The 22500-nt window shown below is 47.3% G+C and overlaps 1 protein-coding gene across 1 annotated transcript in view; it reads right to left on the bottom strand.

Moving 5' to 3' along the window:
- The window catches only part of dipk2ab (divergent protein kinase domain 2Ab), a 49012-nt gene that overhangs the window by 8512 nt on the left and 18000 nt on the right, over nt 1-22500 (bottom strand). Inside the window, exon 3 of the mRNA XM_063206826.1 lies at nt 7694-7997. Within this exon, the coding sequence (XP_063062896.1) occupies nt 7694-7997 (304 nt within the window). The remainder of the gene's footprint in view (nt 1-7693; nt 7998-22500) is intronic.

Genomic DNA, 22500 nt, shown 5'->3' with positions numbered 1-22500 from the left:
ACGTATGTTTTCATTGGACTTGCGTTATGTGATTGCAAAAGTGTGTGCGCTTGTTTGCGTGTATGTGTATGTGTATGTGTATGTGTATGTGTATGTGTATGTGTATGTGTATGTGTGCATCAGTGTCAAGAGCTGCCTCCTCCGCCACGTCCTCTGAAAGCCTTGCACAAACACTTGTCTGAAGTGTCGTCTCTGCATGGGGCACGACAGCACTCTGTTCTGCTCTGCTCTGCTCTGCTCTGCTCTGTTCTCACGGGCTGCTGGAAGGACACGGCTGTACAGATGCCCATTAATCAGACACTGCTGTCCCAGACGCTGCGCTGCGCTGTGGCGGCGTTAAACCCTCTCCAGGGCTCACTGCCACAGACACACACGCTGAGCTGAGCTGAGCAGTACTCAACTCTATAGACTGGCAGAGAGAGAGAGAGAGAGAGAGAGAGAGAGAGAGAGAGAGAGAGAGAGAGAGAGAGAGAGAGAGAGAGACCTTCAACACTCCTTTATTGTGAACCATTGTCACCACTTAAAAAATGTACTTTACATTACATGCATGTTGATCCTTCCATTCACCATAAAAGGGAGTAGACCTCTCCTTCCCCATTCCCCCCCATCACCCCCCGTACCTCGGATTATTACCACCTAAAATTAAGCTTACCACCATTACAGATTGACCAAAGTCCCTTATCTAAACACCATTTTTTTTCAAACAAAGTAACATCAGCTGTGACCTTAAAGTAGGTGAACTCAGTTACTATCCTTGCTTCAACAAGAGTCTTAAACAGGTCAGTTTGTGCCACTATTTTTCCATCCTGCTCCCAGCCTGTAACATTTCCAGATTGATTGCCATTTTGGCTTGTCCAAGTAAGGAAATTTAGACAGGTGCACACATCCTTGATTCTCTTTCGAGTATTTGACTCCAAAAATAAACAGTTCCTTCGTAAAAATAAAACCAAAACAACTACACACCTTTGTAAGTAAACAAAACAATGGGGTCAGTTTTGCACATTCTGAGAACACATGGAAACACGGTATCAGGCACGTTACACAGCACACATAAGTTTGAGTCCTTATTTCCTATCCTTGAAAGAAAAAACCCTTGTGGCCATGACACAATGCAAAACCCGCCACTGAAGGTCTCCAGCACGCTTGGGGATAGGACTTTTGTACAGTGTCGCCATGCAGGGACAGTTGACTGGCTGACACCTAAGGAAACCCTCCACCTTGTATCAGGCCGCCCTTGTAATTGTGCCCAGTGAGAGATTTTAACGAGTGTGTAATAGATCACCTTCTTCCCCACCTTGTCAAAAGACATATCCATACACCCCGCCCACGAGAGAAGGGAGTCCGTACGCCTCCCCGTTCCTGCTAGTTTGGGGGATAGTTTTACCACTGGAAAAGCTGCAGTTCCCACGCCACTGACTATGAACTCCCCAATAAAGTCCTTCAGCTCTCTTGGCAAGGAGCCCTGTAAGACCCCAGCAACGTACCTATGGCCCTCACTGATCTGCACCCCAGTTGCTGCGCCACCGCCTCTGGTGTTCTCCACTCCCTCGTAGAGAGATCTAGGAGGTTCCCCACCCTTGTGATGCCATTATTAAAGAAAAGGTCCACTACCCCCTGTGAAAAACCTTGCTGTGTGGCCAAAAAGCTGTTGTGGAATAATGGCTCCTCTATCCCAAAATGGTCATGGCCTCCCCTTGCCCTCCTGAACAACCCCCATATCTTGAAAACAGAACAATAGAAAGGAGAAGAACTTTTGAGTCCATTTTGTACCACCCCACTGTCCATCAGAGCCCAATGTCTATCAAGCGCCCCTCCGGCTGCCCCCCTGAGCACAGCGCGCCCAAAGGGGATCCAAGGTGCACTCTCTGAGGAGTACAGCAACCTCTGTAGTGACTGAAGCCTTAGTGCATCAACTTTTGACTGTGCGTGTATTAGCCCCTGCCCGCCTTCGCACAGCGGTAGATGCAACAAACCCCTGGAGGCAGCCAGTGATGTCCATCCCAAAAAAAATTAACAAACTCTTTCTGGATCTGTCCAATTAGCTCTCTCGGAGGCTGCAGCACGGTCACCCGATGCCACAACATAGACGCTGCCAAGTTATTCACAATGAGAGCTCTCTGCCCCGGTATGATAGCTGCAGGAGCAGCCACCTCCACCTGTGCAGCCGCCCTTTAACTTTGTCTAGCAGCCCCTCCCATTTCTTTTCTGCAGGAAGGTGTCAGAGCCCAAAAACACCCCCAGTCAATTTAAACCCCCCCTTTTCCCACACACATTGCTGAGGAAGTCGTGGTGGTGGGGTAACCCCCCAGTTTCCCAGCAATAGAGAGGAACACTTATTCCAGTTAATCCGTGCTGATGTAGCCTTTGAAAAAGTGTCCAGACAAGACAGCAGCCCCACAATGTCATTATCATTTCTCACTACTATAGTAATGTCATCAGCATAGGCGGTCAATTTAACAGGTGATAATTCCTGGGCGCCAGGAGCAGCAACTCCCGTCAGGTGCAGTCTCAAGGCCACCAGTAGGGGCTCAATGGCCAGGGAGTACAAGAGCCCCGACAGCGGGCACCCCTGGCGTACCCCCCTTGTAACTGGAAACGGCCTAGTCAGAGTTCCATTAATTTTAAGCATGGTATAAACATCCTTGTAGAGCAGCGAGATCAGATGCACAAAATTCTCCCCAAACCCAAAGGCCTTTAGGGTCTTTAATAAGTACACCATGTCCACTCTGTCGTACGCCTTCTCCTGATCTAGGGAGAAGAACCCGAGGTCGAGGAGAGAGAGAGAGAGAGAGAGAGAAAGAGAGAGAGAGAGAGAGAGAGAGAGAGAGAGAGAGAGAGAGAGAGAGAGAGAGAGTGATGATGATCCACTATGGACTGGCAGCGAGTGGTAGGGGGAGAGAGAGACAGATGGAAAAAGTTTAAAAAAAATTTGTCGAGAGGATAGAGAAAGGAAAATGAATAAAGAGAAAAGAGAGCAAGACTGAGAGAGAGAGAGAGAGAAAAACATTGAGCGATGGACGACAAGGCGAGTGAGAGATGGGCAGAAAGAAAGACAAAGATTGAATGAGAAAGGCGCAAAAAAGACTAAAAAAGAGCAAGAGATAAAGTGGGAGGGTTAAAAAGAGGAGAGGGAGTAAGAGAAAGAGGGATAGAAAGATAGATAGCAACAAAGATTGAGTGGTTGAAAAAAAGGATAATGAACTAAGAAAGTAACAGGCAGAGAGGGATGACGAGAGAACAAGTGAGAGAGTGAGCGAGAGAATGAGGGAGGGATGAAAAGGATGAAAAAGAGAGAAGACTGAGAGCGTAGAACTGAGAGAGACAGAAAGACAGAGAGAGAGATGAAAATGAGAGAGAGAGAGAGAGAGAGAGAGAGAGAGAGAGAGAGAGAGAGAGAAAGAGACAGAGAGAGAGATAGTGATAGATAGACTAGAAGCAGAGAAACAGAGAATAGGAGAAAGATAGAGAAATTGAGAAACGAGAGCAGGTGAGAGAGAGATTGAGAAACGAGAGCAGGTGAGAGAGAGAGAGAGAGAGAGAGAGAGAGAGAGAGAGAGAGGGGGGGAGGGAGAGAGAGAGAGAGAGAGAGAGAGAGAGAGAGAGAGAGAGAGAGAGAAAGCGAGAGAGCAAGAGTCTTGCAGGGTGTGAGTTGGTGGCATGACCTTGGAGCTCTGCTCACTTCGTCTTGTAGCTGCCTGTAGTGACAGCCAGACTCCCTCCGCCAGCCCTTTTGGCTCCCTGACAAGCCTCCATTCAGCCAAGGTGCCTGTCACTCTGCATCCCCCCTCCGTGGACGTATGTGCATGTGTGTGTGCATGCCGGTGGCCCACTGTGTGTGCGTGTGTGTGTGTGTGTGTGTGTTGCCGCATTGTCCATCTGCTGTTCACCTCAGTCACCTTCAGTCTGATGCGCACCATTCACACTGTCCCCACATACTGACATCTCTCTCTCTCTCCATCTCTCTCTTTATCTCTATCGCTCTTTCTCAATCCCTCTCTCTCTATCTCCATCTCTCTCTCTCTCTCTCTCTCTATCTCTCTCAGCTGGGGCTTGCAGAAAGCAAGTGCCATGCCACTGTCACTGCCTGTGACTGTGTGGCACAGTGGCAAAACAGAGGACAGACAGAGACAGAGACAGTCCGAAACTAGATAGATAGATACAACAGTGTGACACAATGAACGAGTGGAGTGACGGAGAGGAAAAGAGACAGAACGGTGTAACAGACCAACGGAAAGAGAGCAACAGATTGACAGATGGATGACTAAAAGACAACAGGTGAGTCACCAGAGAGGGACTCCCTGGCTGTGTGTGAGAGAAGGATAGAAAGAGAAAGAGAGAGGGGAAAAGAAAGGGATTGAGAGAGAGAGAGGAGTGAGTGAGAGATAGAAAGGAGAAGGAGGCAAACAGGTGAGAGACGGACTCCCAGTGTGTGCGAGGGAAGGAGAGAAAGAAACAGAGGGGAGAAAGACAGGAGAGACAAAAAAGAGAAGAGGAGACAGGAAGAGAGAAAACAGCTGAAAGAGGTACTCACCGGGTGTGTGAAAGAGGGGGAGAGAGTGCAAAAGAGAGGTAGAGAGAGGGGGAGAGAGGAGAGAATGACAAACAGACAAAAACAGAGGAGAGAAATAAGGGAGAAAAAGAGAAGAAGAAAGAGAGGATAAGGAGATAGAGAATTATAGACGGAAAAACAGAGAAAGAAAGGAAAAGAGGAGAGAGAGAGAGAGAGAGAGAGAGAGAGAGAGAGAGAGAGAGCGAGCGAGAGGATAGAGGGATAGAGACATTATGTTCGAAATCCCAGGCAGCATTAGGTGGGTCACCACATCCGGCCCCGGCTGCCCACCCCTCCCCCACACCTCATCATCGCCATGACAACTCTCTGGGCGTCGTGACACATGTTGCCTAGCGGAGGCCTTGGCCCGCGCCGAGCGGTGGCTATGACAGCGGCGGGTGCCACCGCGACTAAAGGGGACAAAGTAGCTCATTGCTCACGCGCTCGGTTAACTGAGGAGGAGGAGGAAGAGGAGGAGGGTTGGTGGTAGTGGTGGGGAGTTGAGGGGGTCGTCTAGGGGCCTGCACTGGGAGACATCACGGTGACAGGACACGTTGTCTGCCCACTGAATGGAGCATTTGTTCGGGAGACAGGGAAAAGTTGTGCAAACAACCCCCCCATGCACAAAGGAAACACACACGGACACAAGAGACGGACAGAAAGGAAGACAGACACACAGACGGATAGACAGACTGTCTCTGACTCTCTCTCCCCTTCTCAGCTTTCGTCTCGTCTCGTCAATCTCTCTCTTACACAAGCGCACACACGCACACACACACACATCTTCTCTCCGTTTGCTTGCATCCTTTCTTCCCTTCTGCATCATTCCTACACATTAACAAACCCACAAACACCCCCCCAAACACCACACACACACACACACACACCTTACCCATATCTGCTAAGAAAAGCTTGAGCATGCCGTGCCTATATTTCCCCCTCCGAGGCGTAAACATGCAAAAGTTAATCCCACCGGCCTAATCTAGCGCTTGGTAGCTCTCGCATGTGCAAACGACATGACGCTGCCGACAGCACAATAGAGCGAGCTCTTAAACCCCAACATAAACAACATACCTCCACCTCCTACAGTATGGCTTAGGGGAAGAATGAAGCAGAGAGAGAGAGAGAGAGAGAGAGAGAGAGAGAGAGAGAGAGAGAGAGAGAGAGAGAGAGAGAGAGAGAGAAAGAAATGAGAGAGAGAGAGAAGAGAAAAGGAGAAAAGAGAGAGAGAGAGAGAGAGAGAGAGAGAGAGAGAGAAAGAAAGAAAGGAGAGAGAGAGAAAGAAAGGAGAGAGAGAGAGAGAGAGAGAGAGAGAGAGAGAGAGAGAGAGAGAGAGAGAGAGAGAGAGAGAGAGAGAGAGAGAGAGAGAGAGAGAGAGAAGGAGGAAGAGGGGTACGGTAGGAAGAGCAAGAAAGAGTGGATGAAAGAGAGAGAGAGAGAGAGAGAGAGAGAGAGAGAGAGAGAGAGAGAGAGAGAGAGAGAGAGAGCAAGACACAGAGAGGGAGAGAGAGAGAGAGCAAGACAGAGAGAGAGAGAGATAGAGAGAGAGGAGAACAAGAGAATGATAGACAGAGAAACACAGGAGGAGGGGAAAAGAGGTGTGTCCGGGAGGCACATCAGAGCAGATTACCTCCACTTGTAAAGCTCTTTTAAATACGCCTCCTTTCATCCGCCGCTTCGCCGCTTGATTGCTGTTTTTATTGGCTCCCACGTCCCCTCATTTGCTTTTTTTCTTCCTCCCTGCTTTTCTTTCTTCAGGGTATATATGCCTCTGACATGCAAGCTCGGGATTTTCTTTCCTTTCTTGCTTTCTTTCTTTCTTTCGTTCTTTCACCTCGCCCTATTTATATGCTGTAATAGTTTTCACAGTGCAATAGGTGCAGTTTTTTTACACTAACAGTGGGCCTAATTTATACCATTTACTACTTTATAGGCCAGAGGAGGAGGAAGAGAGGAAGAATGGAAATGTTTGAGATAAAACTACTCATCAAACGACTGACAGAGGAAGTTAGTTTGGGAATCAAAACGCCCCAATTGCGTAGGAACTACACGTAAATTACCAATGATATCTAACGACGAATCTCTGTAAACATCAGACGACAAAATATGTAAGAGAGAGGGAGAGAGGAGAGTGTCCTTTCAGGATACATCATTACCATTTTGTTGAGTTTTATTTCCTTTTGCCTATAAATAATTCTCTTTTGTTGTAAACCACAACAAACATTGTTCAGAGAATATACTGGAGTATGCAGCGGAGAATGCATTAGTTTTTAGAGCGATACAAACTACTTGGAACACTGGCAGACATACTTTTTTCCTCCAAGTGTGAACCTAATGAGGTGGAATTGGTGGATACAGAGAGACAGAGTGAATGAATGAATAAATAAAAGGCCAGACTATGGACTTTCTAACATTAACTCCAAAAATATGGTGTACAGACCGCTCACTCCTATAGGAACGGACAAATATTAAAAAAGGAGGGGTGCATTGAAGTTATAATGAATAAGATGTCACTATGACAGCACAACACTCTGTGGCAGTGACAATTTCAGGTAGACAATCTCAAGAAGATCTCAATGGTCAAAACATCATTTTTCTATGGAATAAAACACAGAAAAAAAGGATTTCAAGTGTGCAGACTCCTCACCCTAAAACCTGCATCAGCCTTTGGCCTGCACCTTAACCTGGGATGTGCAAAATCTTCCTTCTCAACTGAGTGACAATGACCGTGACACCAACATGTCACCGGTGGCTAACTCTGCCGACTGAGCCATTTGTCAGGTAGTACCAGACAATGCTACTTGGTCTGTGGGACACACTATCACCAGTGACAATGACAGTGAGCACCCATTCCCCCCCCCCCCCCCACACCCCTCTCTTTCTCTCTCACAAGTGCGCGCACGCTCTCACACTCTCGCTCTCTCTTTGGTGCGGGGACACACACGTGCACACTGAATCACGCACTTGTTCCAAATATTGGCTAGACTGGAGACTGACAGTTAAACTATGTTTGTAACCATTTGTACTGTTGAAATGCTTGAAGAAGGTCAGTAGACCGAAACATCGCAAGTTAACTCTCCAAACTGTGTCGGGAGCTTTCTTATCTTTAACTTTGGTGACAACAACATGTCCCTGGTTACTTACTCTGCCTTATTAGCCGCTTGTCGGCCACCAGGACGTTCTCGGCGTCCACCACGATCACTTTCCCGTCCCGCGGGCCGACAGCGAAGTTGTCGAAGCTGACGTCCAGCAGGTAGAGGGCAAAGTCAAAGTCGTTGTTGGTCAGCTGCTCTGCGATGTCCATGAGCTGGCGCGCCAGGTCCACGCGCGTCTCCCACGCCGCGTTGTAGAAGCTCCACAGCTCCTCGCCCACGTAGTTCACCGCCACCATGCGGCCGCACGCGCCCAGGTACTTGGCAAACGGCCAGCCCTCGTCCGACGGGAAACTCTGTAGGGTTTGTGGAGTACAGAGAGAGAAAGGGAGGGAGGGAGAGGGAGAGAGAGAAAGAGAGATTCTTTAATGTCATTGATGATTTACTTTAAAATGTTGTTAATATTGTTCTGCTATTGCTATCTGAAAGCTTCAGGAATACTGACACTCTACAGGGAGGCATACCAATAAAGCACACTTGAATTGAGAGATAGATAGAGAGAGAGAGAGAGAGAGAGAGAGAGAGAGAGAGAGAGAGAGAGAGAGAGAGAGAGAGAGAGAGAGAGAGAGAGAGAGAGGGAGCGAGAGATGGATAGATAGATGACAGATGAAGAGATAAATAGGGAAGGAAACTGAGAGAGTGAGATGGTAAGATAAAGTGAGAGAGACAAGCAGAAGGCGAGAGGGAGAGGTATACGAGGAAGAAAAGGGGGAGAGGGAAGAGTAGAGGTAAGGAAAGAGATTTACAGACAGAAGGAAAGAGAGGGGGAGAGGATTGACGAATACATAACATGGAAAGGGAACAGATAGAGGAGGAGAGAGGGGGAAAGATGGAGAGTGAAAAAAAGCGTTTGAAAGGGGGAGGGAGAGAGACAAAAGAAGTCAGCTGAACACGAGACGCAACAGATAGCATCTTGCACATACAGCTCAAAAAACAAGCATGCACCTAACACTGTTGCAAGTTGGGAAAAAAGGAAAGTGATGGAGAGAAGGAGAAAAAAAGGAAAGTGGAATGCCAAGTCAAGCAAATGAGGGCTAGATAAGATCAGATACATGATACATAACCACACAAACACACACACACAAACACACACACACACACACACACACACACACACACACACAACTGAAGTAGCAACACATCGTGCTCGCTTGCACAAGCACTGTTGCCAATGTAAACACCCCTAGCGCCTAGCTTCCGCCCAGAAGTGTAACACAACCACTCCAAGAAGAGCAGGAAGCCATGAAATAACATTTAACATAACATCGGCTTTTCTCCTCAAGTGGACCGACATCTGCTTTCTTTGCACATTAACACCCGTGGTACAGTGGAGAGAGGCCGTGACAGGGCTCTGAAATGAAAGACTTTGCATGCGATGCACTCAAGTCCAGATGCATGAATTAAGTCTGCGAGTGGGTAATAATTCAATTCAGTAGTGCGAAGCAGCCCTCTCGAATGTAAATGTAAACATGGATTATTTTGCAGCTTGACAATAACACAGATGTTTTAGTCAAAGAACATTGAGAATTTTCAAACGTCTTCGAATGCTTACGACCGGTACAGACCGAAAGCTGTCTTGTCATGCTTTCAAGTTCAAGTTCAAGTTGAGTTCAAAGCTCAAAGTGTAAAAGTATAAGTATAAGTATTGTAAGACAAGTTATAGTTGTATAGTTGCTAGAAATGGTACATGTTATGCTTGCTCACGTTTCACACCACAAAGACAATAAAGACAATACATGATCAATCCATCATTACATTCTGAAATATAATGAAACGTTGCACTAATCTTCATTGTCGCTTAACACAGTAAAGGAGGCCCATACAGATTTTTTGCATGGGGTCTGCATTTTAGTCTGCATTTTACGAGGGTGAATTTTCAAATTCAAAAGGAGTATTCTAAATTTGAAGGTACTCTACATTGAATATTCAAATATTGAAAAACTGAGTCCCATGCCTAGTTCCAATAACCATCATAAGGTTTACATTAGCAAGAGTGAGACTTCTCACTACTGAGCAGCAACCAGGGTGAAAAGGAGGCCAGGGATGGTCTCCCGTGGCCCCAGCAAGAAGGCTCTGGCATCAGGCTTAGGAGAGGGGATAAGAGAGGGGGTGTGGAGATGGGGGAACCTAAATCTGGAGCAGGGTAGGGAACTAGCGGGGTAGCAGTAGCAGGCTAGCGGTGATGGAGCGCGGTGCCACCTTAGGAAACGTTCGCACCTTTAAATGAGGCACTGAAACCTAATGATGCGAGCAGCCACCACCCACCCCCACCTCACTGTAAGTAATTATCGGCAATGTGGCCATGCATCTGTGTGTATGCGTGTGTGTGTGTGTGTGTGTGTGTGTGTGTGTGTGTGTGTGTGTGTGTGTGTGTGTGTGTGTGTGTGTGTGTGTGTGTGTGTGTGTGTGTGTATGCGTGTGTGTGTGTGTGTGTGTGTGTGTGTGTGTGGCATCATGCAGGGAGAACACGAGGACAGCTTGCACTTAATGGTTGCTCTGCCATCCCAGCCATTTGTATACAGAAATTTGCATCTTCATATTCACACGGACACACATTCGCACGCACACACGCCTAAAAAAGGATCTGGATGTTACGGATGCCAGCATTGGCTGCTATGTAAAGCAGTAAAAGATTTAAGTCCCTTTATATTGATAAAGTCCATCTGTGTACTACAATAATATGCCAGAGGGGACCGGGAGTGCTGGCCAAAATAGCCAGAGCAGCACTGCAATGAACATATGCCCAAAAAAAGCCCTGAAAACATCCTTGCCCCCCCCACAGATATAAGAACAAATTGCAGTGGCCTTAGCCATGGCTCAACCGGTAAAGGCAATGCACAGTTACGCCGGGCAACGGGGTCTGATTCTGGGCCAGAGCTCATTTCCCGAACCTCTGCCATCTCTCTCCCAACCATTTCCTGTTGTTTCTTCACCGTCACTATCAAAGAAAGACATAAAAACCCCTTAAAAGAAAATAATGAATGTATGGTAAAAGCCTCAAAACATCAAACTCCCATTTCCCCCCTAATAGAGACAGAAGCACAAAGAAACACATGGCACAAAACCGCATACACCCCAAACACGCACACATACATGCACGCAGGCAGGCAGGCAGGCACGCACACACATGCGCGCAGATACACACACACACACACACACACACACACACACAAACACACATACACAGAAGGAGGGAGTGAATAAAAGGCAAAGGAAGCAGCTGTGGATGCCAATTCAGCTAATCCTGTGGGGAGGCTCTGGTCTCTGGTGTATGTGAGTGTGTGTGTGTGTGTGTGTGTGTGTGTGTGTGTGTGTGTGTGTGTGTGTGTGTGTGTGTGTGTGTGTGTGTGTGTGTGTGTGTGTGTGTGTGTGTGTGTGTGTGTGTGTGTGTGTGTGTACAGCTCTCCGCCTGTGTGTAAGTGTATCAGCTGTATGTCTGTGTGTGTGTGTGTGTGTGTGTGTGTGTGTGTGTGTGTGTGTGTGTGTGTGTGTGTGTGTGTGTGTGTGTGTGTGTGTGTGTGTGTGTGTGTGTGTGTGTGTGTGTGTGTGTGTGTGTTTACTAGTCTGCCTGTGTGTGTGTAACACGTTTCTGCCTAAATTGTGTGTGTCGCGTCTGTGCGTGAAGAAAATGTCACCATAACCCCTCATTACTGACTCTCCTCTGGCTCCTGGCCGTCTTCAAAGGGGGCTCAAATGCTGAGGCTCTCAGCCCCACTCAGAAGGGCTAACTGAGGGAGGGAGGGGAGGGAGGGATGGCTGCCTAGCTGGCTGGCTGGCTGTCTTTGCTGGCCCTATTGTTTTGGGTCTTGGGATGATGGGGTGTCTTGTCACGCAGCCAGTGGAGGAAATGGCCATCTAAGTTGCTGTGTCACCAGAATACCACAACAACAAAAGCCACTCAATAAACTCAAAAGTAGTCCAAAAGAAGTTCGGTTGTAAACATTAATTTTTGGATTAGAGCGAATACTTTGAGCCAAAACAATAGCTCTCTCCCTCTCATTGTCCGATTTGTACACCACTGGTTTGTTATTGAATGACAATAAAGCAAGCGTCTAGAGCTTGAGACGCCTTTTTATATACTTTTTAGGGGCCTTTTCGATAGGACAATTTGAAATGGTGACAGGAAGCGAGTGGGAGAGAGAGAGATGGGGGAGGATCGGGAAATGACCTCGGGCCAGAATCAAACCTGGGTCCCCAGCGTACCAATCAATACCCTAACCAGAGAGCCACGGTCAGAGCTAGAGAGGTCTTTTAAGTTGGTGAAATACCATTAGGCTTCAAAAAAATGAAGTCTGACCAGAGCTTTCAACTTTTTTACAACATTTTGCCTACTGTCACCATGATCTGGATTAATGAATATCTGTTTCATACATTCTCACTCGGTGGAATGCACCAACCCAACACCACCTCTGTCATGTTCTCCTGCCTCATGCTATCTCACTCAATCCAATCCAACTGCCCCTGGCCTCCAAGCACAAACCTTTTGTTCTCATGCCAGCTGCTAAATGAATACAGCAACTCAATCCAATGCAACCCAAACCAATATCGCCTGCCCTGTGATGTATCCAAATTAATCCAACCATCCCTATCCTCTAACTCAATTGTTCCCTGGCTTCATCTCTCCATGTCTCTCTTTCTATGTCGCTCTGTTTCTCTGTCTCTCTCTCTCTCTCACACACACACACACACACACGCATGCACGCACGCACGCACGCACGCACACAAACTTCATCCCAGCTGTGGTTCAAGACCACAAAGAGTGACACACTTCAAGCCAATGTAACCCATTCCAATCTGTGAATAGATATGTACATTCTACTAGACCATAGCTTCAGATCAAACCTAAGGAGAAATCCCTGAGATGAGGGCCGAAACATCTTCAAAACTCCAAAAACAATAAGTCCAATAGCTTACAGCTGACAACTCCCTCTGACCATGTAACCAGGACGAATAAGAATTCCGACAGAAAGCCTTAAACTATATCACAACGCAAACCACAAGGATGAACAAAACGTCCTCCAGCTCCAAAGAGAAGTCCAATAGCTCACACCGTAACTCCTCTGGATAGCCTAACCTGGATGAATGAGAATCTTCGCAGGCATCAAGTGTATCACAGCTCAAACCCTAACTCCCCCTACCCTATTTTATCAAGCTCAATCCAATACCCCACCACTCGACAACCCCGCTCTCCCACTCCCACCACCTCCCTCCCATCATCCTCTGCTCCATTTTACACCCACCGTGCGGCCCCATTTCTCTTCTCAGCATCTGCTCACCAGGCCACGCTGCCAACCAAAGGTCAGAGGCTTAGATAAAACAGAATATATCGGACTCTGTTCACCAGTACGAGTGTGTGTGTGTGTGTGTGTGTGTGTGTGTGTGTGTGTGTGTGTGTGTGTGTGTGTGTGTGTGTGTGTGTGTGTGTGTGTGTGTGTGTGTGTGTGTGTGTGTGTGTGAGAGAAGTCATACACAACAACTGAATAAATGAAAGACTGATAGACGGAAAGAGACACAAATAAGGAACAAGAAAAAGAGAGGCAGACAGACATGAAAGAAAGAAAAAAAAGAAAATCAGACTGAGAGACAGACATATACACATACTCAGACAGAGAGGTGGGAAAAGGTGTGAACATCCCCCCTTGGCCAGTACCCACCAACCCAATCACAACTAGAAGAGCTCAGGAACACACGCACGCACGCACACACACACACACACACACACACACACACACACACACACACACACGCACACACGCACGCGCACACACGCGCACACACGCGCACACACGCGCACACACGCGCACACACGCACATAGCCTGTGATTAACAATTAATGTTGCTACGGCTGAATAATTAAAGCCGAATGGGATGGGGAGGACTGACTGGAAAATGGCGACTCCATTCAGCAAAAGATGCTGCCCAATAAATAAGTGATGAACGGCTACATACATTAATTTCCAAAAAAGCTGGATGAAATGTCTGGCATTTAACACCAGCTGCTGAAGCGGTCCATCCTTTGTTTGCCTGTGTGTGTGTTTGTGTGTGTATGCCTGCATGTACTGTATGTGTGCGCGTGTGTGTGCGCGCGTGCGAGCGTCTGCGGGTGCATCTGCGCACGTGCCTCTGTGTGTGAGCATACTTGTGCGTGTGGACAGGCTTTGGTGCGGCTTTAGATGTACCTTTGCATATATCCAGTAACACCTGCCTCTCGTCACCTGTTTTGCTTTTGTTTAGATTACGTCTTCCCCTTCTGCCCATCACACTGTTACCTAATGCTAATGCAACTCCAAATATCAGCCATATTCAAGGTGTATTCTCATGAGACCCATGGGAGAGAGAGAGAGAGAGAGAGAGAGAGAGAGAGAGAGAGAGAGAGAGAGAGAGAGAGAGAACAAGAACAAGAGGGATAAAGAGAAAGAAGGAGGGAAGGAGAGAAAGAGCAAGAGAGTGGAAGATTGTCCTTCACTACCTTTTTTTGAGTTTCGACAATCCCCCATTCCAATGTCTCTCACACAGAGAGAGAAAGAGAAAGCAAGATGGAGAGAAAGAAAGATAGCGGAAGGAGAGAAGCTTTGCCTGCCAGTCTATTACTTTGTTTTGTTTTTGTATAATTCTTTCCCTTCCGCCTATCGCTGACTCGCGCTTGTCACCCAGCAATTCAAACTTCACAATCAGCCCTACTCATGGAATAATTCACGTGTTTTCCTCCTCTCTGTCTGCCTCTTGAAATGCCTTCTCCTTTTCAGCGCTCTTCCTCTTCCTCACTGACTCACGCTCTGTGAGAGTGCCTATAGCTGATTACTGTCTGAAATAAACTGACGTTCGTGTTCGTAAATAGAAAATCCCCCGGAGAGTCTTCAGTTATTGGTTGAATAAGCGCGCTCAATGACTTGAAAATGAAAATAATATTGCCAAGGAAAAAAGGGGAGTATGGGAGCCTTTGGGAAGCTGCCTAACAAGCTGTAAGCGAGCGAAGCCTCGTCAATAAAACCCAGACAAGGATCGGAGTGAAAGGGTGGGTGGGTTAGTATGGTTTTTTTTTTTGTTCCTGCCAGTGCTGGGGGTGGAAAACATTGGGGACTCGTGAAAGCTGAGGGCGTTATGCTTCACATCGAAGACTTCGTTCCATTGAGACCAGCAACAGCTCTAGGGAGTTTAAGCCCATTTCACTTCTCCCATATGGCCCTCTATGACTAAAAATAATATCACCAAGGAAAGCAGAAAACTGGAACCTGTGGGATGCTGCCTAACAAACTGTAAGTGAGCGAGACTTCTCAATGAAACCCAGACAAGGGTCACAGTGAAAGGATAGGTGAGTTAGTATGTTTTTTTCTGCTAGTGGCAGAAGCAGAGTTTTGAAAACTGGAAAGATAGTGCTTTACAAAACGAAGGTGGTCTCAGTTCCGCTGAGGTACCTATAGGCACCTAACTTGGGAAAGCACTTGGTGGCTGGCTTTGGGGAGTTTAGGCTAGCACCATCTACCATGTGACTTGAATCAATGACTTATGGCTGATAACAATCTTAAGTGAGCTAATTCTCATCAATAAGGCCAGGACAAGGGTCCTGGTGGACAGATGGGTGGGGTGTTGGGGTTTTTCACGCTAGTGCTGGTAGTTTCTGGGAGAACTGAAAAGGTTGCGCTTCACAAAACAAAGGTGTTCTCAGTTCCACTAAGACAACTAGGCCACTAACTCTGGATAAAACTGGCCTTGGGGAGTTCAGAAGAGCACCCTCATTGTGGTGTGCAGTGACTTATGGAAATAACATTCCAAGAGAGACAAAGGATGGGAGTCTAACAAGTTTCCTAACAAACTATAAGTGAGGAAGGTCTTGCCACTAAAACACAGGCAAGGGTAAGGCTGGGAAGGCAAGTTGTCATATTCCTGCCAGTGTTGGAGGTGGCAGGACTTGGAAAAAAGACAGAGAGTACTACAAAGACAGCCTAGGCCCCAAACTCTGGACACCACTTCAGGCTGAACTTGGAGGAGTTTTACAATAGCACCTTATGCAAAGAACAAAAGAGTGCTCAGTTCTGCTGAGCCAGCCAGCCAGGCAGGCAGGCAGGCAAGCAAGCAAGCAAGCATGCAGGCAGGCCCCTAAACTCTGGACACCAAGTTAGTCACTGGCTTTGGGGAAGAGTTAAGGCTAGCACCTTCTCTCTCCCGTTGGCACTGCCTCAGCCAGACGGCAGCCAAACAACAGTGCTCTCAGCAGCAGGATTACGGTCAATCCCATTAGGGACCAACAGATCTCTCTCTCTCTCACTCCCGCTCACTCTACTTTTGTGGTGTCTATGCTTTTTACAGCAAGGGAGAGACAAAGACAGAGAACGAGGAAGAGACAGAGAGAAACAAGCAGAGACTGAAATAGACAATGTATGAGGCATGAAAGTTAAGACACAAATGTGAGAAATGGAGAAATAAATGACAGGGCAATAGTTAAGAGGCACAGAGACTGAAAGAAATAGACGGCATGATTGAGCAAATGGGGAGGGAGAGAGAGAGAGACAGACAGAGAGGGAGAGAGAGAGAGAGAGAGAGAGAGAGAGAGAGAGAGAGAGAGAGAGAGAGAGAGAGAGAGAGAGAGAGAGAGAGAGAGTTCAACAAGGAAACAGAGACTGAAAGAGACAGTGCATTAGAAGAGATAGAATGAGGGAAACAGAACGAAAAAAGGGGGATCGATGCAGAGGAATGGAGAAATGTATAAGTCCGAAAAAGGCATGAGAAAGAAAGACAGAGAGGGAAAAGAAAGAGAGCGAGGGAGAGTGAGAGAGAGCTAGAGAGAGTGAGAGAGCTCAGGAGAGCAACAGTCCAGAGAAGAGCAGAGGGGATAGAGGCCAGCTGTCTCTGATGGTGTGTAAAGGCCGGTGAGAAGGCAGCGAAGAGCAGAGCAGAGAGCAGAGAGCAGGGCAGGAGAGAGCAGAGAAGCCCCACGGCCAGCGGCTGACAATGTCAGCATCGCTTACGCTCCTGAAGACGCCTTCAATGTCTTCATGCAACCCCCAGCTCAAGCCCAGCACCAAGGCCAGGCAGGCAAGGCCAGGCCCGTCACAACCATATAAGCAAACTAGGCAATTTCCTAGGGCCCCCAGTTGAAAGGGGATCTTATGGTAATGACTGGTTATGTGGTTGTATTCAAATGACAGCAGTGTAAGGAGGCAAAACCTCAATACATTTGACGACCGAAAAGACCAATAACACTGATCAAAAATATTCTTGAAGAGGAAAAAAGGGGGACCCCCCCAAGTCCGTCTTTGCCTAGGGCCCTAAAACATCTTGAAACAGCACTGCAAGCCGACATGTCAGGCTACAGTCAGCAGCAGCAGCAGCATGTCCACGGGAGCTAGCAGAGTCTACCACCAGCTAGTGTAAACACTGCACACATCTGCCAAGATGAGCCGAGCGTCTAATTTCAACAGCCCGGGGTGCAAAACTGTGATTTATAGCAAGCGGTGCAAGACTTGTGGTGCTGGGTTTTTTTTTCTTCCTTCTTGTTGTTTGTTCTTGTGGTAAAAGGAACTCACACACTCACACACACAGTCCATTCTGCAAGGATGATTGGATTCACAAAGTTTAGGCCGTAGACCTTCTGTCAGGTTTTTTCGCAAGTCACAAGTATTTGTTTTCGTAAAAAGAATGTGCCACAAAATTCATTACATTACATAACACTGAGCCAATGCTTCAATTCAAAGATATTCATGTTTATTTAAAGGGACAGTTTGGTCAATTTCAACATGCAGTTGTATTGCTCACGCTACCCTTGACTTGTCAGTACCTGGTGATGCCACATTTTTTGGCTCAGCCCTTTCCGAGCAATTCTAATGGGGGCAGCGTTTGTTTACATTTTTAAAAAATGAAACATAGGCCAACTCCAAATATTTTCCCAAAAGGTACTGCTGTTTGCTAGTTGTCTGCTGATGTTTTATAACCTTTTGGATGTTTTTGGGAATAAATAAAAATGTTTTTTTGAAATGTAAACAAAGAGCTGCCCCCATTACAATGACCAGGATCTCGGAAACGGCTGAAGAAGAAGACAACAAATCTCAGGCACTGACAAGTCCAGGGTAGTGTAAGCATTACAACTGCATGTTGAAATTGACCAAACTGTCCCTTTAAATAAAGGATATAAGCTTAGTTTATAGCCCCTGGTTTAGATGTCGTACTCATGGATATTTCAGACATGGATTAGGTGTGAAGGTGACTACATTCTTCCAACAGGTATAATATTATTATTATCATTCGGCCACAACTGCCTGTATAGTACAGCGTAATAGCAGTTTTATAATGTCCAGAACCTCTCAGATGCAATGGGTAGCAGGCCATATAATAGCCGTGTCACGTTTTAATGACGACGCCCCTCTGCCACTTGCAGTGAAGTGAAGTGGAGATTGCACTAGGCTGCTTCTTGAATTTAATAATTCATTCTATTTATGATGAGAGGAGGTCGAGTGGTTGAAACGTCACATGAAATTTAAAAAATATATATATATGTAAAAAGTGCAACCAGAACAGTAGCTCTAGGCCGGCCATCAAAAAAAAAAAAAAAGGTCCACCATGTGAAAAAAAAAGAGAGCCGGTCGGTCACCCCTCTTCCATCCCTGGGCGCGCTTTAAAAACCCCAGAGTAAGGCAGAAGTCATTAACGCCGGTGATGAGGCGTTGAAGTGGGCAAATAAATTGGAAACCCAAGTCTCATATAACATCCACTGCACTTTATTTAAAAGGGCAGGACTGCTTAAAAAAGAGGAGAGAGAGAGAGAGAGAGAGAGAGAGAGAGAGAGAGAGAGAGAGAGAGAGAGAGAGAGAAAAAGTTAAAGAAAGAGTGAGAAAGAGAGGCGGCGCTGAATACTTTTTTATGACACTTCACTTGAACGGGGCCTGTGCTGCAACGGAAAAGCGAGTGAGAAAAAGAGAGAGAGAGAGAGAGAGAGAGAGAGAGAGAGAGAGAGAGAGAGAGAGAGAGAGAACGATAAAAGGAAAGTGCAAAAGAGAGAAAGATAGACTTTTTTAAAAGAACACTTAACGCGATCGGTGGCTTGCCGGAACGTGAAAGTGAGAGCGAAAAACGAAAAAAAAAAGAGCGAGAGAACGAGAGAGAGAAAAAGAAAAAGAAACGGAAAAGGAGAGAAGTGGCCAACACTGGCCGTTTCACCCATGGTAGCGCCGGACTCTCCTTGAAAACATGAGGGGGGGATATGGCATTCACAAACTTGCTGACGAGGCAGAAAAGAACCCATAGCCCAACGCAACCCAGGCGACATTACCAAGGGTGTCAGAGGAGGCAATCACAGAACATTTCCCTTCTGGTCCCTTCGGCCACCTTTCCTTCTTTCTTTCTTTCTTTCCTTCCTTCCTTCCTCTCCTCCTATCTTCTAGCGACAGACAGTCATGCCCTTTCCTCGCATTTCCCCTCCTCCTTATCCTCTCATCCCCTCTTCTTCTCTGTATATCACGAGAGAGTGTGCTTCTTCTTTCCTCTTTTTTTTGCTCTCATTTTTCAAATCCTCTCCTCTCTTCCAGTGAGTCTCGTCTTCTGTCCCTGCCTCTCTTCCTCTCTTCCTGTCCTCTCTTCGTCTAGCAGTCTCTTTCCTATTTTCCTATCTTCTTTTCCTCTCTTCCAGTGCCAGACAGAGCGTCACCTCGTTCCTGCTTCTTTTCTCATCCTCTCTTCCTCTCCTCTCTTTGTGTAGTGGCGGCAGGCAGGCAGCGGTTCTCTTTCCAGCATCAGCGGCCGCATGTGTGAGAGTGAAGAGCTTCCAGCGTTTTGGAGAGCACCACGCGTAACTAGGTATTCACGCGGCCGTAACTGCCAGGAGTATCACGCTCAAATGGACGCGCATGCACTGAACAAAAGGGATGAAGAGGGCCTATCACACACAAACACACACATAAGCACACACGCACACACGACGCAGGCATTCATTTACAGTATTTGCACATAAGCACACACACACGGGCTGATTGACAGGCACTGGACAAAGACAAATGAGCCTTTGCCGCAGCAGACTAAATGCGAGCGTTTCCCCCTCTAACTGAATCAGTCTCATTCGGCAGCCTGGCTGGCTCAACCTAACAGAGGAGACACTGAACAGAGCTGCAACACCACTGGACCCTAATGACCATGAAATCCATCAAGTACACACGCACACACAGACACACACACAGGGTGCACATGTGTACAAATGAACAAACACCCATTCACACACACGGACGCAAACACACACACGCACCAACCAACGCACACACACACACACAAACAGATATAGCATGCACACACACACACCTACACCCCCCCCCCCAAACACACACACACTTCTCCCATACAACACACACACACCCATACAACACACACACACCCCCATACACAGAAAACAAATGTCAGGCCTCCAGAGGCAGGGATGAAACAAGTGCAGTGATATCCGCAGGAGTGTGCACCTGCGACCTGACATCTGCTCACCATGGCCTGCCCTTCCAAAAAGAGCCGCCCACGGGACACAGGGCCTGTGTGTGTGTGTGTGTGTGTGTCTGTGTGTGTCTGTGTGTGTCTGTGTGTGTTATGTGTTTGTTATGTGTGTGTGCAGGGCCGCTGACAGCTATCACTGGGCCCAGGACAAAGTCACCTGAAAAGGCCCCCTACAATGTAAGGGGGACCCAATTCTGTTCCCCCTATCTCCCTGGGCCTGGGACAACATACCCCTTTGTCCCCCTTTCCGGCGGGCCTGTGTGTGTGTGTTTTGTGTGTGTATGTGTGTGTCTCTACTGTATGTGTTTATGTGTGCATTCGCGTACACATACATGTGCCTTTGTATGTGCATCTGTTTACGCTCGGTGGCCGTGGTGTGACTCTTCCTGGTCCTGGTGAGATGTGTGCAGGTGCCAAATGAACTTAAAGGGGCTCCCCGAGGCGCAGTTAGCCCCATCTGCAAAGGGCATCTCTGGCCTCGCTGGCTGCCTGTGACCATGTGTGTGTGCTCTGGTGCATGTCACTTCTCTGGTGTCTCTATGCTTGTTTGCCAGGGTGTGTGTGTGTGTGTGTGTGTGTGTGTGTGTGTGTGTGTGTGTGTGTGTGTGTGTGTGTGTGTGTGTGTGTGTGTGTGTGTGTGTGTGTGTGTGTGTGTGTGTGTGTGTGTGTGTGTGTGTGTGTGTGTGTGTGTACTAAATAAAAAGTCCATCAGTAAGTTATACAGCATATATATAGATGTGTGTTTAAAAGACCAAAAAGCATGCTGCTTAACATGACTCTTAGAAAAATATACACATGAAAACCTAAAAAAGATCAAAAAGAGAGCTGTACATGACACTTAAAAAAGACTAAAAATAAACTGGGTCTCAGTGGGAATCATCCGGGACAATACCAATTAGCAGCTAGCCGGGGGTCTGATTCATGTGTGCCGCCAGCATTTTAACCAGGCAGGCGTGCCCTACCCCTCCCCCACAACCAAGAGAGAGGGGGGGGGAGGGAGAGAGAGAGAGAGCGCGCGAGAGAGAGAGAGTGAGAGCGAGAGCGAGAGCGAGAGCGAGAGCGAGAGAGAGCGAGAGAGAGAGAGAGAGAGAGAGAGAGAGAGAGCTCCTTGGCAGGGTGTGGTGAAATTCTCTGCATTTTCTCCCCACTCCAACAACCCCCAAGTCTTTCTCTCTCTCCCTTCCTCTTGCCCTCTCTCTCTCTCTCTCTCTCTCTCTCTCTCTCTCTCCCTCTCCCTCTCTCCCTCTCTCCCTCCAACAAAACACGTCTGGACAAGCACTTAGCATCAGAGGATCTTAGAAGCGCAAAGAAAACCTGACAAGGGGCTTGCTGCACCACAGGGTGATCGAGGGAGCGAGAAACAGACATTGACAGAGAGAGAGGGAGCAGAAAAGGAGGAATAGAGAGAGAGAGAGAGAGAGTGAAAGAGAAAGAGAGAGAGAGGGAGGGAGAGAGTAAATAAAGAAAGAAAGTCCAGAGAGCATAGGGACAGAATACAGAGAGTTGCAGTGATGTAGGCAATGATGTGAAACATCTGAGAGAATGAAAGTAACGATGCAAAGAGAGAGAGAGAAAAAAAAAACACACTCGCACACAATTCAATGCACTGGCTGTGAAATACACATTACACAGTCCAGCTCACCAATTAAGGGGTCATCTAAAAATAATGCCCACTACAGTTCACTCCAGTCAATCCATCCAGAGAAAAGCAGAGTAGAGCATTTGGGGGAAAAAAAGTTTGTTTTCTCTGGTCTACACGACTGTCTTGTGTCCAGTTTTTATTAGTTTGATTTCATTTATTTACGTTTTTTATTGTATTTGTTTATTTATGAGTCTATTGGAGTACAAACTTGGGGTGCGTTTCTCGACAACATCGTTGCTAACTAAGTTAGCAGAAGGAGAGAGGAGGATGTTGAAGAGAGGAGTGGAGAATAGGGAGAGATAAAAAGAGTTAAGGAGAGAAAATGGGAGTGAAGGAGGAGAGGAGAGGAGATACGGAAGAGAGGGAGGAAGAGAGGGGTAGAGGAGAAGGGGAAGGGGGGGAGGGTGGAGGAGGAGAGTGGGGGAAGCGAGCACCTTGGTGGGCTCACACGAACATCATTTTGCTGGCCATTAAAGTTTAAAAGGCCGGCCAGGTTCTGCCCAACAAAGCCCCAGCCCTGTCCACGGCGTCTGGCCCTCTGTGAGCCCTACATCACAATAGGGAGGCCGGCTAATTTGGCACCCTGGAATGCTCCACCATCAGCTACTGTATATATATAGAGAGATGCATGCACCAGGGTTTTAGTGCATCTTTAGCGAAAAGCTTCACCTACAAAAACATCACCTTCACAAAAT

Source organism: Engraulis encrasicolus, chromosome 9 (genome assembly GCF_034702125.1).
Source record: "Engraulis encrasicolus isolate BLACKSEA-1 chromosome 9, IST_EnEncr_1.0, whole genome shotgun sequence".
Classification (NCBI taxonomy): Eukaryota; Metazoa; Chordata; class Actinopteri; order Clupeiformes; family Engraulidae; genus Engraulis; species Engraulis encrasicolus.
Note: the sequence above shows the minus strand (reverse complement) of the source record. Positions and strands in the feature narration are given on the sequence as shown.